This window comes from Notechis scutatus, chromosome 6, assembly GCF_049901735.1.
Source record: "Notechis scutatus isolate UNSWTSFEM ecotype Mainland chromosome 6, rNotScu1.2, whole genome shotgun sequence".
NCBI lineage: Eukaryota > Metazoa > Chordata > Lepidosauria > Squamata > Elapidae > Notechis > Notechis scutatus.
Window position 1 is genome coordinate 46,747,336 of NC_142014.1, and position 15,153 is coordinate 46,762,488.

At 37.2% G+C, this 15,153-nt stretch overlaps 1 protein-coding gene across 2 annotated transcripts in view; it reads left to right on the forward strand.

The window, feature by feature from the left end:
* The first annotated feature begins 2,290 nt into the window (after nucleotides 1–2,290).
* CFAP54 (cilia and flagella associated protein 54) overlaps nucleotides 2,291–15,153 on the forward strand; it is a 144,366-nt gene continuing 131,503 nt past the window's right edge. For both annotated transcript variants that reach the window (XM_087968133.1, XM_087968134.1), the window contains exons 1-5: nucleotides 2,291–2,530; nucleotides 5,311–5,416; nucleotides 10,104–10,247; nucleotides 14,081–14,252; nucleotides 14,784–14,842. In XM_087968133.1, the coding sequence (XP_087824259.1) occupies nucleotides 2,331–2,530; nucleotides 5,311–5,416; nucleotides 10,104–10,247; nucleotides 14,081–14,252; nucleotides 14,784–14,842 (681 nt within the window). In that variant the 5' untranslated portion in view covers nucleotides 2,291–2,330. The remainder of the gene's footprint in view (nucleotides 2,531–5,310; nucleotides 5,417–10,103; nucleotides 10,248–14,080; nucleotides 14,253–14,783; nucleotides 14,843–15,153) is intronic.

A 15,153-nucleotide genomic window follows, 5' to 3' on the forward strand; every position in this document is an offset into this window, starting at 1 on the left:
CAACTATTTATTTTTTTATTTATTATTTATTTATTTGATTTGCCAATTGTTTACAAGATAATAAGTATAAGTGTATACATAGTTGTGAATACATGAAATGGGTACATATAAGAACAATAAAAGAAGAATAAGAGAAACAATAGGACAGGGACGGTAGGCACGTTGGTGCGCTTATGCACGCCCCCTACAGACCTCTTAGGAAAGGGGTGAGGTCAATAGTAGACAGTCTAAGGTTAAAGTTTTTGGGGTTTGGGGAAGAAACTACAGAGTCGGGTAGAGTATTCCAGACATTGACCACTCTATTGCTGAAGTCGTATTTCCTGCAATCAAGTTTGGTGCGGTTAACTTTGAGTTTGTATCTATTGTGTGCTCTTGTGTTGTTATGGTTGAAGCTGAAGTATTCATTGACAGGTAGGATATTGCAATGTATGATTTTATATACCATGCTTAAATCAGACCGAAGACGGCGTAATTCAAGGTTTTCTAGTTCTAGAATTTCAAGTCTGGTGGCATAAGGTATTCTACAACGAGTAGAGGAGTGGAGAACTCTTCTTGTGAAATATTTCTGGACTTTCTCAATTGTGCTAATATCAGATATGTAATGTGGGTTCCAGACTGATGAACTGTATTCGAGTATTGGTCTAGCAAATGTTTTGTATGCTCTGGTTAGTAGTGTGATATTACCAGAGAAAAAGCTACGTAGGATTAGGTTAACAACTCTTAATGCCTTTTTGGCTATGTAGTTGCAGTGGGCTCTAGCACTTAGATCATTAGAGGTGAGTATTCCAAGGTCCTTTACAGAGCTTGGGTCATCAACAAGATCTTGACTATTCAGCTTGTATTTTATTTTCTGATTTTTTTGCCAATATGTAAGACAGAGCATTTATTTGTTGAGATTTGAAGTTGCCATTTGTTTGACCATTCTGATACATAGTCAAGATCTTTTTGTAGGGTAGCAGTATTGTCTGTGGTATTGAACAGCTTTACATCATCAGCGTAAAAGAACGCAATTGCTCTTAATATGATCACAGAGGTCATTTATGTAGAGTATGAAGAGAGTTGGTCCTAGAACACTGCCTTGGGGGACACCACTATTGACAGGTACAGAATTTGATAGGACGCTCCCAATTTTGACCATTTGTTGTCTGTTTGCCAGGAATGCTTCTATCCAGTTATTCAGTTGTCCAGAGATACCATAGGATTTTATTTTTAGGAGTAGTTTGTCGTGTACCACTGAATCAAAGGCTTTACAGAAGTCTATGTAGATTGCGTCTATTGCTTTGCCCTGGTCGAGTTGTGTCGTCCATATGTTTTTGCAGTGTAAGAGTTGCAGATTACAGGATAGTTTTTTTCTGAAACCAAATTGTTTATTGGAGAGTAGGTTGTTTGTCTCTAAGTGGAGGATGATGGATTGGTTAATAATTGATTCCATGACTTTACAGGTGACGCAGCATAAGGAGATTGGTCTGTAATTTTCAACTAGGCTTGGGTCTCCCTTTTTGAAGATGGGGATGACAATGGCTTGTGACCATAGGTTAGGCAAGGAGCTGGTCCTGAAAGATTTTTCAAAGATTATGCTTAGAGGTTTGGCTATGGCAGTGGATAGCTTTTTTAAGAAGTAGGCACATATTCCATCTGGTCCAACTAACTTAATAACTAACTTAATTACTGCAGTGATTCACTTAACAACTGTAGCAAGAGAGATTGTCAAACGGGGTCAAATTCATTTAACAACTGTCTTGCTTAGCAGCAGAAATGTTGGGCTCAATTGTGTTCCTTAAGTGGAGGATGCATTTACACATCAAAGATTTCCCTACTAACTTTTAACACTGCATTCTGGAGCTGAGTGTTCATTTACGAAAATATCTAGAAAAACTCGATGAACAATTTGGTGAACAAAAAATTATTTCTGTACCCTATTAGTGGGGGAGATATCCTGAAATATACAGTATTCCGCTAAATCCCGTTTATAGGAGCAACTTCTGAAAAAGCATGCACTTTTTAAACGAAACACCTTCGCGTTTCTCACAAAGTGGGAATGCAAACAATTATTCTGCCATGAGCCCACTGGATGGTCACGGACAAAAACTTGGCCGATGTCGCCACATCCGTACTTCGAAATGCTGGGATGCAACGTACCACGACCGAAGGTACCCCGCGAGCTCCCGGGAGGACAAAGAAAGCGCGAGCGCCCGCCCCTCCCTTTGCTCCCCCCGCCCCGAGGTCCTCCTGCCCCCCTCCCCTTTGCTCGCTCTGCCTGTTGGCCTGTCTCCTAGCAACCGTCCGCGTGCCGCTGCTTGAGCAGGAGGGGCGAAAGCGAGGGAAGCGCCATGGCCGAGCTTCCCAAAAGCAGAGCGCGATCCCCGACTCTGCCTCCTCCGGCCCCCGCCATTTTCTACGGCTCTGTGGATCCAAGAAACCCAGTGGTTCACCGGTTCGAGTCCGACCTGAGCGATTGCCTGGGCTTCCTCAAGCGGAAACGGGAAGCGGGGGCCGCTAGCTCCAAGGATCAGGAGCTGCACAGGCGAGGGTAAGAGCGGAAAGGGACCTTCTGCTCGTTTCCCCACTCTGCCCAAGGTGGCCAAAGCCCCTCGCCTCCCTCTCCTTCCCCAGGGCGACTCCCTCCTTTTCCGTCCTTCCCTGTAGAAATTTCTGATTACTGAGCGGATTCAACGTAACTCGCCTGCATTTGTATGCCAGCCTGTTAACGGCGGCTGTCGAAAAACTAAGCAGGGTTGGACATCGTTAATATTCGGGTGGGAAAGTATCAAATAGTCCCCGGACCCTAAGCGTTCCCGGGAAAGCGAAAAAACCTTCGGAAAAGCTTATGGCAGACCCGTTGATTGTTATCAAGAAAACAACACATCTTACAAACATCAGGAGTTCAGCATGACTCAAGGGAGACTTTACCTTTAACACTATGGAAAACAATTTTTAAAGTGAGGCTGTAATTGTCATTTCCCCTCCTCTCCACCATTCCAGTCTGGAGTATTTAGGCAGTAAGAAAATTTATCAAGTGAAGTTTCTTCCCATCAGTGAGATATTTTATTCTAGTCTGTTGTGAAACTGTTCCAAAAGCAGAGGAGCTTTACAAGTGGAGGATGAAAGAAAGATAATTTGATTTTTTATTAAAATTAATTTATTTGATTGCTGCATTCAGTATGGTTACTAAAGCCATACTAGGTATTTCCTATAAGGTTTAGCTGTATTTGCACATGAAGACTTATAATTTTTCACAGATCCAATTTCAATTATATTTTTTATTTGTTGAATTGGAACAAAGAGGCTTTTAGTTTTTAGAAGTTGGATTTTTCTAAAAAGTTGCAAACCACAGATTTGAAAGCTTTCTTGATATAGACATTCCATAGAGTGGAATTAGGCGAATTAACAAACTGTACTAACAGATAACAGATAATCAGAGTTGGAAGGGACCTTGTAGGTCATCTAGTCCAACCCTCCCCGCCCACTCAATCCTTACCTGTAAACTTGCCTGCTAAATTGCTATTTTTCCTTTTTCCGACCATCATCTGTTCTGCTATGCCGGGAGATTTAGATTAGCTAGGAAGCAGGAAATGGTTGGATTTCTTGCTTTCTAGCTAGTCTTTAGTTCTTTGGCTCAGCACAGCCAAACCTCCCTTAGGACTGAAGGTTTGCTTGCAAGCAAATTCAGTGCAGACTCACAGCAAGCAAATTTGAGAGACTGAGCTAGCTGATGGCAGATAGATAGATCACTGAATGGATTCTGTGAGCAACTCAATCTGCCTGCTTTGCCTGATTTTGGGTAAAAGTTGCTCTTTTTTAAAATAAAAAATTCAATATTTACATGCTTGGTGTGTTGTGAGCTAATTTTGTGAGTTTGCTTGCAAGCAAATTTTATGTGACAGACTGAGCTAGCCAATGGCAAATAGATAGATCTCTGAATGAATCTGTTATTCTGTGAGCAACTCAATCTGCCTGATTTGCCTGATTTTGGGTAAACGTTCTTTTTTTATAAAAAATTCATTATTTATACAAATATTTATAATATTTACATACAAGCCATGCCCAGCCAGTCACATGACCACCAAGCCACACCCACAAATTAGGCCATGCCCACAGAACCGGTTAGTGGTCCCTGGGATCTAAAATTATGAGTTTGGTTGTCCATGAAGTCCAAAAGGTTGGCGACCCCGGAATAGCAGACATTCTCAGAAAGTAGTAGTCCAGGGGTGTCAAACTCAGGTTATCATGGTGGCGTCATGTGACATATCAGGACTTTTTCCCCCTTCACTAAAATGGGCATGGGCGTGGCCAACATGTGATGCATCCAGTCCTTGGGCCGAGAGTATGACAGCCCTGTAGTAGTCCTTCTAATAATCTGACCCTTTAATGGTAATAAACAGCATCTTGAATTGCACCTGAAAATTGGAAGCCAGTTCATCTCACACAGTGGTATAAGATGACAAACTGCAGAGTGCCCAGAACTGCATATGCAGTTGTAGACCCATGATTGCATTCATAAAAGTCTCATGGAGAGCATGTTATAGTAATATAATTTGGGAAGTGTTTTAGATATTGCATGTTTTTATTTGCTATCCTCTTTTAATCTTTGTTTTCTGCTTCCCAGTTTGATTTAATCTTTATGTGATGCATGTCATCATAAAACTATGTTTTGATTTCAGAGTTCTAGCAGTGTATTTGTTTCTATTGGATCTCTTTGACTGCTTCTGTTGCTTTTCCAGCTTTTGTTACTATTTTAGTCTCATAAACTTTTACATTATAATCTACTGTTTTACTTAGATCTCAAGGAGGTTTTATGGAAGTAGTATTTCGATATTTTATGGTGTCCAAAACTGCTACAGACAATATATCAATCAAATGATAATTTAATAGGTTAAAATATTTCAGATATGTTATAAATGTTACTGCTATTTATAACTTTTTTGGTCTTCAAGTCAGAGTTAACTCCTGGAATAGTCCCTGCAGATTTCTTGGCAACATTTTTCGGTAGTGGTTTGCCATTTTCTAAGGCTGAGAGAAAGCAATTGACCCAAAGTCACCCTACTATCATTGTGTCTCAGCCAGGAGTAGAACTCACAGTCTGTTGGTTTCTAGCTTGTTGCTTAGCCACTACACAAAACTGGTGTTAATATATATGAGTTAAATATATGTTACTTTATAAACATTTATAAACAGTTTTTGTTCTTGATATACTTAGGAAATCCAGTAAAATATTGCACTACTGTCTTATTGCCATTCTAAAAATTTTAATCCAACAAGATTATTACCATACCTCTCAATAAGTGATTTCCTGTTGTAATTTTTATTTAGAACCACTTCTTTGTTCAATATCTGGAACAACTATAGGCCTCGACTCCCAGATTGGTATTACAATGAAACACTTGTAAAAATTGGTGATCAGCTTATGGAAATGAAAGTAAGTAATGATTCTGATGAATCACTTTTATCAGTGTTTTGTTAAATGTGTAGGCATGAGTGTTCATCAACTTGTGCAAAATGATGCTTCATATATAATATTTTAATTCATTGGGTTCAGTTCAGTTCAATTTTACATAGCAGGAAATGGGAAATGCAAACAGGATCCTGCTGTAAAGAGAAGGAGGTTTTATTGAATATTAGGGAACTCTGAAACATGGGAATAATGGTAGAAAGTTGCAAGAAGAAAAAGGAATTGATAAAAATTACTATACCTTACCCATTTCTTTAACCGTGCTTCCACAGGTCTTCTTTAAGAGAAATGTCCACTTTTTCTCAGAAACAAACTACAGTATATGCAGAATATTTTAAGTATTAATTTCAGCAAACATACTATCTTAAAATGATAAGCATTGATCGAAATATTTTTGAAATCTGAAATTATTTCACACTGCACTGCCTGCTTATAATCTAAAGATGATTTAATTGCCTCAGCTTAGTCTTACATGATGTGCATTTTGGAAAACTACTATATGATTTTGTATTCCCAATTTTGAGCCCTGTGTCTTCCATTCTGTGTACAGGTAGTCCTCGACCTATTGACATTTGTTCAGTGTCTGTTTGAAGTTTCATTGGCACTGAACAAATGGTGGTCATGGCTGGTCCAGCACCCCCATGGCAATATGATTGCGATCTGGGTGATTAACAACTGATTCATACTTATGATCACTTTCAGTGCTCTCATGATTGCCATTTGCAACATTCCCTGCTGTCTTCCTCAGAAAGTCACAGTCCACCTGCACCCTCTTCTACTCCCTTGTGTTCACTTTTCACTGAGCACTCATGCCCCCCACACCCTCATGCACTCTCTCCAACCTGCACTGTGCTTCTTACTCAGCTCCTTGTAATCTTGCGCGCCCTCCCTGCTGTTATCAGTTGTCCCATGCACCACCTTGTACCTTCATGCACCTTTTCTGATCCTCACCGTGCCTCCCTTGTACCAGCACACTCCCTTGCTCCCTTTACCATCCAGCAGCAACCTCTTACCTGCATGCAGGCTTGGGAGTTGCAAGTCCCTTGTTAGCTTCTCCACTGACTTGGATGGGGAATCTAATCTTGGTTAGAAGTTGTTTTGTTTAATGACTATGGGATTTGATTAACAATGACAGCTGGCTCTTCAGTAACGGTTCTCACTTAGCAGATACAGATACAGATAATCAGAGTTGGAAGGGACCTTGTAGGTCATCTAGTCCAACCCCCCGCCCAAGCGGGAGACCCTACACCATTTCTGACAAATTGCAGTCCAATCACTTCTTGAAAGTCTCAACTGATGGAGCTCCCACAACTCCCGAGGGCAAGCTGTTCCATTGGTTGATTGTTCTCACTGTCAGAAAGTTTCTCCTTGTTTCCAGGTTAAATCTCTCCTTGTTCAGTTTCCATCCATTATTCCTTGTCTGGCCTACAGGAGCTTTAGAAAATAGCTTGACCCCTTCCTCCCTGTGGCAGCCCCTCAAATATTGGAAGACCGCTATCATGTCTCCCCTGGTCCTTCTGTTCACTAGACAAGCCATGCCCAGTTCCTGCAACTGTTCGTTGTATGTTTTAGCCTCCAGTCCCCTAATCATCCTGATTGCTCTTCTCTGTACTTTTTCTAGAGTCTCAACATCTTTTTTATAATGTGGTGACCAAAACTAGGTGCAGTACTCTAGGTCTTACTAAGGCTTTATAGAGTGGTATTAGTACTTCCCTTAATCTTGACTGTATACCTCTGTTAATACAATTTAGGATTGCATTAGCTTTTTTGGTGGCTGCAGCACATTGCTGGCTCATATTTAGCTGGTTGTCCACTAAGACTCCAAGATCCCTCTCACAGTTACTGCTATTGAGCCTGGTTTCACCCAGTCTATATGGGTACTTTTGGTTTTTCTTGCCTAAGTGTAGGACTTTACTTTTCTCTACACTGAATTTCATTTTGTTAGATATGGCCCAGTGTTCTAGTCTGTCAAGATCCATCTGGATCTTGAGCCTATCTTCTTGGGTGTTAGCTATTCCTGCCAGCTTAGTATCATCTGCAAATTTGGTAAGTTCCCCTTCTATTCCTTCATCTAAGTCGTTAATGAAGATATTGTAGAGTACTGGGCCTAAGACGGAACTTTGTGGCACCCCACTGCTTATTTCCCTCCATGTAGACTTAGACCTATTAAGGACTACTCGTTGAGTATGGTTTGCCAGCCAGTTGCGAATCCATCTAGTGGTGGTGCTATCTATTCCACTTTTTTCTAGCTTACTAAGAAGTAGGTTGTGATCTAGTTTATCGAATGCCTTGCTGAAATCTAAATATATTATGTCCACGGTATTTTGCTGGTCTATTAATTTAGTCACTGTGTTGAAGAATGAAATAAGATTGGTTTGCCAGGATCTGTTTTTAACAAACCCGTGCTGACTGCTAGTTATTACTTTACTTGTTTCTAGATGTTGGCAGATCTGTTTTTTTATTATCTTTTCCAGCATCTTCCCGGGTATTGATGTTAGGCTGATTGGTCTATAGTTTCCTGGGTCTGTTTTTTTTTCCCTTTTTGGAAGATAGGAACCACATCAGCTCTTTTCCAGTCCTCTGGTAGTTCCCCAGTGCTTCAGGATTTTTGAAAGATATGGTGCAGTGGTTCTGAGATGACCTCTGCCAGCTCCTTTAAAACTCTGGGATGTAATCTATCAGGCCCCAGTGATTTGTTTTCATCAAGATCAGACAGGTGTTCTCTTACTATTTTTTTGCTTATTTTAACTTTTATTTCTGGTCTGTCTTTTGCAGTTATGTTTTTGGTGGGTTGAGCTATCGTTTCTTTTTGCGTGAAGACAGAGGCAAAGAATGAGTTAAGCAGTTCTGCTTTCTCTCTGTTGCCTGTTACTTCCTTGCCATCTTCTCTGTTTAATGGATCAATTGTTTCCTTGATCTTTTTCTTGTTATTGATATGTTGGAAGAAACTTTTTTTGTTATCTTTGACTTTTGTTGCAAGTCTTTGTTCGTTAGGAGCCTTTGCTATCCTGACTTCGTCTTTGCAGATTCTGGCTATCTGCTGATATTCTGCCTTAGTTGTATGCCCTTCTTTCCATTTTTTGTACTTGTCCTTTTTTTCTTTCAATTTGCCAAAGAGATCTTTGTGTAGCCATGCTGGTTTCTTCTTGGATTTCTTGTTTTTCTTTCTCAGTGGTATTGTGCTGGTCTGGGCTTCTATGATCATACTTTTTAGAGTTTCCCAAGATTCTTGAGTTGTTTTCTCCTGTAGGATTTTCATCCATGGAATCTTTCCCAAGTTCTCTCTGAGTTTATTGAAATCAGCTCTTTTAAAATCCAAGACTCCGGTGTCATTATGTTCTGTTGCTTGTGTTTGTGTTGTGTTGAATTCTAATATGACGTGGTCACTCTCACCCAAGGTTCCTGCAGTTTCAACTCACTCTATCACTTCTTCTCTGTAAGAATTAAGTCCAGTATGGCTGTCCCTCTAGTTTCAGCCTCTACCTTTTGGACAACAAAGTTGTCAGCTAGGTTGGTAAGGAACTTATTTGATTTCTCACTTGGTGCACAATTAGTTTTCCAATTGATATCAGGATAATTGAAGTCTCCCATTACTATTGTTGTGTGTTTCCTGCATATGTTTGTTAGTTGGCTGGCAAAAAGGACATCTATTTTTTCTGCTTGATTGGGTGGCCTATAATACATGCCTATGGCCATGTCATTTTTTTTCTTTTATATTGACCCATATGCGTTCTAGGAGGTTTTCATCTTTGGTTTCATGCATTTCTGTAGCAATATAGTGGTCAATAGCAATGCAGTTGTGCTTTATGATGGCACCACTTAGGGACGGAAATTCTCAATTTATCATCATAATTTGAGGACTATTTGAATATATTTAATATTACTTAAAGATACCTATATTAACTTACTGTTTTATTCATATTTGTTTTTCATATTTAATACAAATTTGTATGAAATCAATTTGAATGTTTACTTATGATTCTTATTCAAGGTATTATGCCTCTTAGTGTGTCTATGCTTTACCCTAAATTCTAACTCTAATCCATAATCTAGCTTAAATTGTTTTGCTAAATAAGCATAAGTGTTTGGGTTTACACAGCAACAAGTCATAAATTGTAAACCATTTAAACATAGTACATACAATATACTGATCCAAAGCCAATGAACCCTATGATGGCTATTACTGTATATTAACTCAACTAGTATCAGTTGCTATGAAATATGAACAGTAGGGATAATTTTACTAATTTTGTCTTTATTAATGTTTCTTCTCAGTGAAAGTATTTTTTAAAGTTTATTTGAGACTGCTCTTATTTGGAATAAAGAATTTTGTTTTAAAACTACTAAATAAATAACAAAGTATTCCAGTATCTTTTGTACTGTATCAGCTGTATTCATCAGTCTGGTTTCCTAACTTACAGCATAATAGTTGCTTACTTGAAAAAGAATTCCAGTGGATTCAGTTGTTATATGAGCTTACTGAACTGTAAATTTTTAACTTTAAATATTCAATAAGTGTGTGAAACAACTGAATTAAATATAATTCATTTTCAAGCAAGTATTATAATTATTGCATTTTTATCCTACCTGTTTGTGTATAACTATTAACAATTTAATGGAAAATATATTTAAAACATATTATTTTTGTTTTCAGGAACATAAGCTAGCATTTTTGTATTGCTATGAGCAGTATCTTCAACAAATTAGTGGTATAAATATAAAATATGGATTAGATGCACATCAATTAAAGTCTAATTTTTTCCCAAATGGATTTAGAGATCAAAGTGCTACACGTACAGTGAGTATTTATAACAGCTGTTAAATGTTATTTAATGTTTCTATAATTTAGCATTAGTCAGGATTCATGAAATAGGCTATGAATATGGCCCATACTATATTCCAAATGCATTAATTTGATGAGGAGAAAATGTGTGATTTTTCCCCAAGATGATTACACTTCATTCTAGGAACGAGTTTAGAAAAATGAGAGCCTAAAGAAAATATAACTAATGCCTTCTTTTGTAAAATCCATTCATAAATTGTGAGAGCAAAGTATTAGAAATGTAATTTTCTCTTTCCCTCCCATAGTTAATTTCTGGATTTTGACAGTAAAGTATCTTGGATTACAGGTAGTCCTTGTTTAGAGACCCACAATTGGGATAAGTAATTTGGTTGTTACGTGATGTAGTTGCTTAGTGGAAAATCATGTGACCACGACTCTGATTATGATTTTGTTTCAGCTTTCCTTCCCCCCCCCCACTCCTCCACCCTTTGAAATGTTCATGCTGGCACTGGGATAATTAGCAAGAAGGGATTTAATGTTTATATTTGCATTCATTGGAAAGGAAAGGATTATACAAAAGTAAACTAGCACACAATGGGGAATACAGATTGAAAGAAATGTGCTAAAGTGAGTGGTTATCCCTCGTTCTTCCTGCACATCGCCCTGCCTTGCCATTCACCCTCGGCCTTCATGCATGCATGCTGTACTATTTCATCAACCCCTGGCCTTTGAGTGTGCATGTGCTGTGCTGCAGTACCCCCACTTCCCCTGCATCCCCAAAACTCATACATGATCTGCATTGGGTCTTCCAAACTCTCTCAGCTTCTCCAAGCTCATGCTTGGCCTGTGCGGGCCTTCCCCTTCCCCTGACCTTTCCCAGCTGCTGTGGCACATTTCCACTACCTCCATATTCCCCTACGGTATTCTTGTCCTTACTTGGGATTCCCACTGCTTCCCCGCTTGACTTGCATGTTTTGAAGTTAAGATGACCATCAGGACTCTGGCATAAGCAATGCAGTTGTGTGATATTACACTTTACAACTGCATTGCTCAGTGACAGCAATCCCAGCCCCAATTGCTGCCATAACTCAAGGACTGCCTGTATTGTTTTATATTGGAGAGATGTATCATATTCTCCTTCTGTACTGTAAATTACTTTTGCTCTTTGCTGCTGGTAAATGTGTGTAAATAGTTCTTTTCACCTAGGACAGAGGTGTCAAACTGGTGGCCCATGGGCTGGATGAGTCACACGCAGGCCATGTCCATCCCAACTCCACAAAGGGAAAAAAACATCGCAATATATCATGTGACAGCAATATGACACGGTGAATTTGACACACATGATTTATTTAGGGTATCCTCCTAGATCTACATTCCCTTATGGGCAAAGTAGTCAGTCTAAAAATAGAGACTACTAACTGAAATACAATAAAATAAAATAGCAAATTGTGAAGTATAATGGACACCAATCCTTTTCTCTCTTCTCATTGTTAGAATGAGTACAATATCTAATTTTTTATTGTTCTTAAAATGACAACTTAGAGCCATAGTGGCACAGTGGCTAGAATGCAGTGTTGCAGGCTAATTCTGCTGATTGCTGATTACCAGTAGTTTGGCAGTTCGATTCTCACCAGGCTCAAGGTTGAATCAGCCTTCCATCCTTCCTAGGTAGGTAAAATGAGGACCCAGATTGTTGGGGGCAATATGCTGACTCTGTAAACCACTTAGAGAGGATTGTAAAGCACTATGAAGTGGTATAAAAGTCTAAGTGCTTTTGCTAAATGCTATTAAATAAATGGTTGTAATGGAGGATTACCTGTATACCACAGGTATGGTGAGCTGGCTGTACAGGCAAAGTAACTGCTGAATTGCCAATACCCTGTATTTATTTTGTCAGTTCATTACTGACATTTATTGTACTAGTTTACTATGGGATCTTCATGATCATCTTTTAAGAACAATGTTTTAATTAATATATTATATTGTAAAAGATTCAGCATAATCTAATACATATGAAATAAAATGTTACTTGTTTAGTACATTATTCAGGAATGGATCTGTTTTGTGATGGTATCTATTCTTTATGCATTCAAAACAGAATAAATATTTCATTTTCAAGGTTGATAACTGAAAACCAGGTGTTTGTAATAGAAGAATGAACTATTTGAATCCATTAATTTTTAAAAAATTTTTTCCAATAAATTGGTCCATGATTTTAATTATAACATCTATTGTAATTCTTTGATAACTAAATACTACATTAGAGCATTTTTGTGATTATAACTAAATTAAGCTAAGTGCAGAATTATTCAATATAGAATTTCCATTTTACTGGATTAAAGGAATATTTTGTTCTAAAGTTTAGGGTGTTCTAAGATAAGGTGAACTTTTCAATATTGAAAGATTAGTTTAGTTTCCAGATGCTTAAAAATATCTTTTTAGATTTAACCAGTCTCTCTTTTAAATTAAATGATGATGATTGTTTCAATTACTATAATTTACTATGATTGTATCATGTTTTTCAATACTGTGTTTGTCCCTTTGTAATACTTATTTATGTTATAGTTTAGTCCTCGACTTAACAGTTCATTTAGTGACTGTTAAAAGTTACAATGGCACTGAAAAAAGTGACTTATGACCATTTTTCACATTTACAACTGTTGTAGCATTCCTGAGGTCATGTGATCAAAATTTGGATGCTTGGCAACTACTACATATTTATGATGCAGTGTCCTGGGGTCATGTGAACGGCTTTTACAATCTTCTGATAAGCAAAGCCAATGGAGAAGCCAGATTCACTTAACAACTATATTACTGACTTAACTGCAATGATTCACTTAACAACTTTGGCTAGAAAAATCTAAAATGGGGCAAAACTCACTTAACAAATGTCTCAATTAACAATATAAATTTTGAGCTCAATTGTGATAGTAAGTCCAGGACTACCTGTATTTCCTAGTTTTTGTTTAATACTAATATGTTTCTTAATATTTGCTAAGTATTCCCCAAAATAATTAGCAATGCTGATTGTCACATAAACATTATTTTTTTCTAGTTATTTAATTACAGGAAAATATACTGCATTTTAATGTAGAAGCACTAGGTTGAAGAAAGAAACATAGCAGATAATTTTACAAGAAACTGTAACAATTCTCAGGCAGTGATTTTGCTGTGTTTGAACTGGGACATAGGTTTGGCATAAAGAAAACCCCATAGTTTCAGAGTCTCTGAAGAACTTCATAGATCATTCACTCATTTACTAGCTCGTTCACTCTACTGCTGTCTTCCATAGTCTCTCAATGGCTTACAGAATATAGAAAGCAAGAATTAAAACATCCACAAACAGATTAAAATTAATTTGAATAAAAACGCAATATCCCCAAAACAAAAACCATGTAAAATAAAATATAAAAATAATGGGGAAAAAAGGACTCTATGAGATAAGATAGCATGAAATAGAAGCCTAAGAAAAAGCCCCCTGAAATATCTTTAACACTTCCTGAAAAACCAGAAAGGAAGAAGCCAGCTGTCATCAGCAACATTGCCGATGTTTCATTGTCCTTTACATTTAAATACAGATAAATAAAACTATTGCCCAAAACAAGCATTAAATGATACCAAAGTGTTTATTCGACAAATAGTGAAAGATATAAATATCCAGGGATAAAAAAGCAAAATAATCTTGAAAGAAGGAAGAGTAAATGGATGACTACTGCAAAGTAGGACCAAGAAAGACGTTGAATGCTATAAGAATGATCTGAGTACTATTGGCTGGGGTAATAAAATAAAGGAAAAAGCTGTAGAAATCAGATTGGCACATTTTGATGGTAATTTCTTGTTCATCTTAGCTCCATGTTCTGCAAGCAAGGAATATTTGTCTTTATAAAATCGTATGTGATAAAGACAGTGACCTCCTAAATCAAGACTCTGTGAAAACATGTTTTGGCATCTTAACCATACTGCAACTCATCATGCAGATGACTTTGCCCCATGAACATTTATGTTGGATCGTCTACAATGGTATGCTACAGTTTTAAAACTCCAAATGCAGTCCTAAATATTAAATATCATTCTTATGCCCCATACTGAAGAAATCTTTCAAAAGTTCAACATGATTTCATTTTGAGAGTTTATTGATTTATTAAATTTGTTTGCCACTCATCTTGTTTTGAAGCGACTCCTTTTAAACAATTAAATCATCTTATGAAGAGTGTCAATTTCTCTTTACCTTTAATAATTTGCTGTATCATATTTTCAATATTAATAGAAATGTAATGGGATACTGGTTTTAAAAAAATATTAACACTAGCATGTAAAATGTGTACAACTGAGAGGATAGGGTTTTTTTGGAATTCTAATGTTTAAGAAAAGTATCATAAAACTTTACTATTGAGATATTTTAAGAGGATGATACATTATATGGTATCAAGAATGTTATTATATATAAGGTTGTATACATTATCCATAAGATATTTGAATTGTAGAAATTATACACAATTCATCACAATAAAGAACTATGGCGTTTATATGTTAAAATGTTTTTTCTTTTAGGTACAGTTCATATGTATACCATATGTAGGCACTTGATGACTATAGGCCAATCAGCTAAGGTACATAAAATTAAGTATAAGCATGTATCTGTCTGCCTGTTCTTTGTCAAATTACTTGTCTTTTAAAATTACTGTTCATTATAATTTTTTATTAATTTTTTTAAATTTAACATTGTGGAATGTTTAAACTTTTATTTGTATTACAAATATGTATTATTAAAGTGTGTTCCTTAAATAATAATAAGAAATCAAAACTTATTGTTTGAATAGGAAACTTTTAACCCACATACCTATAGAGATAATTAGGAAGAGAGATGTGTATGCTCCAGAAGAGAAAATTCACTTATAAAAAAGGGAGGGGGGGGAGAACA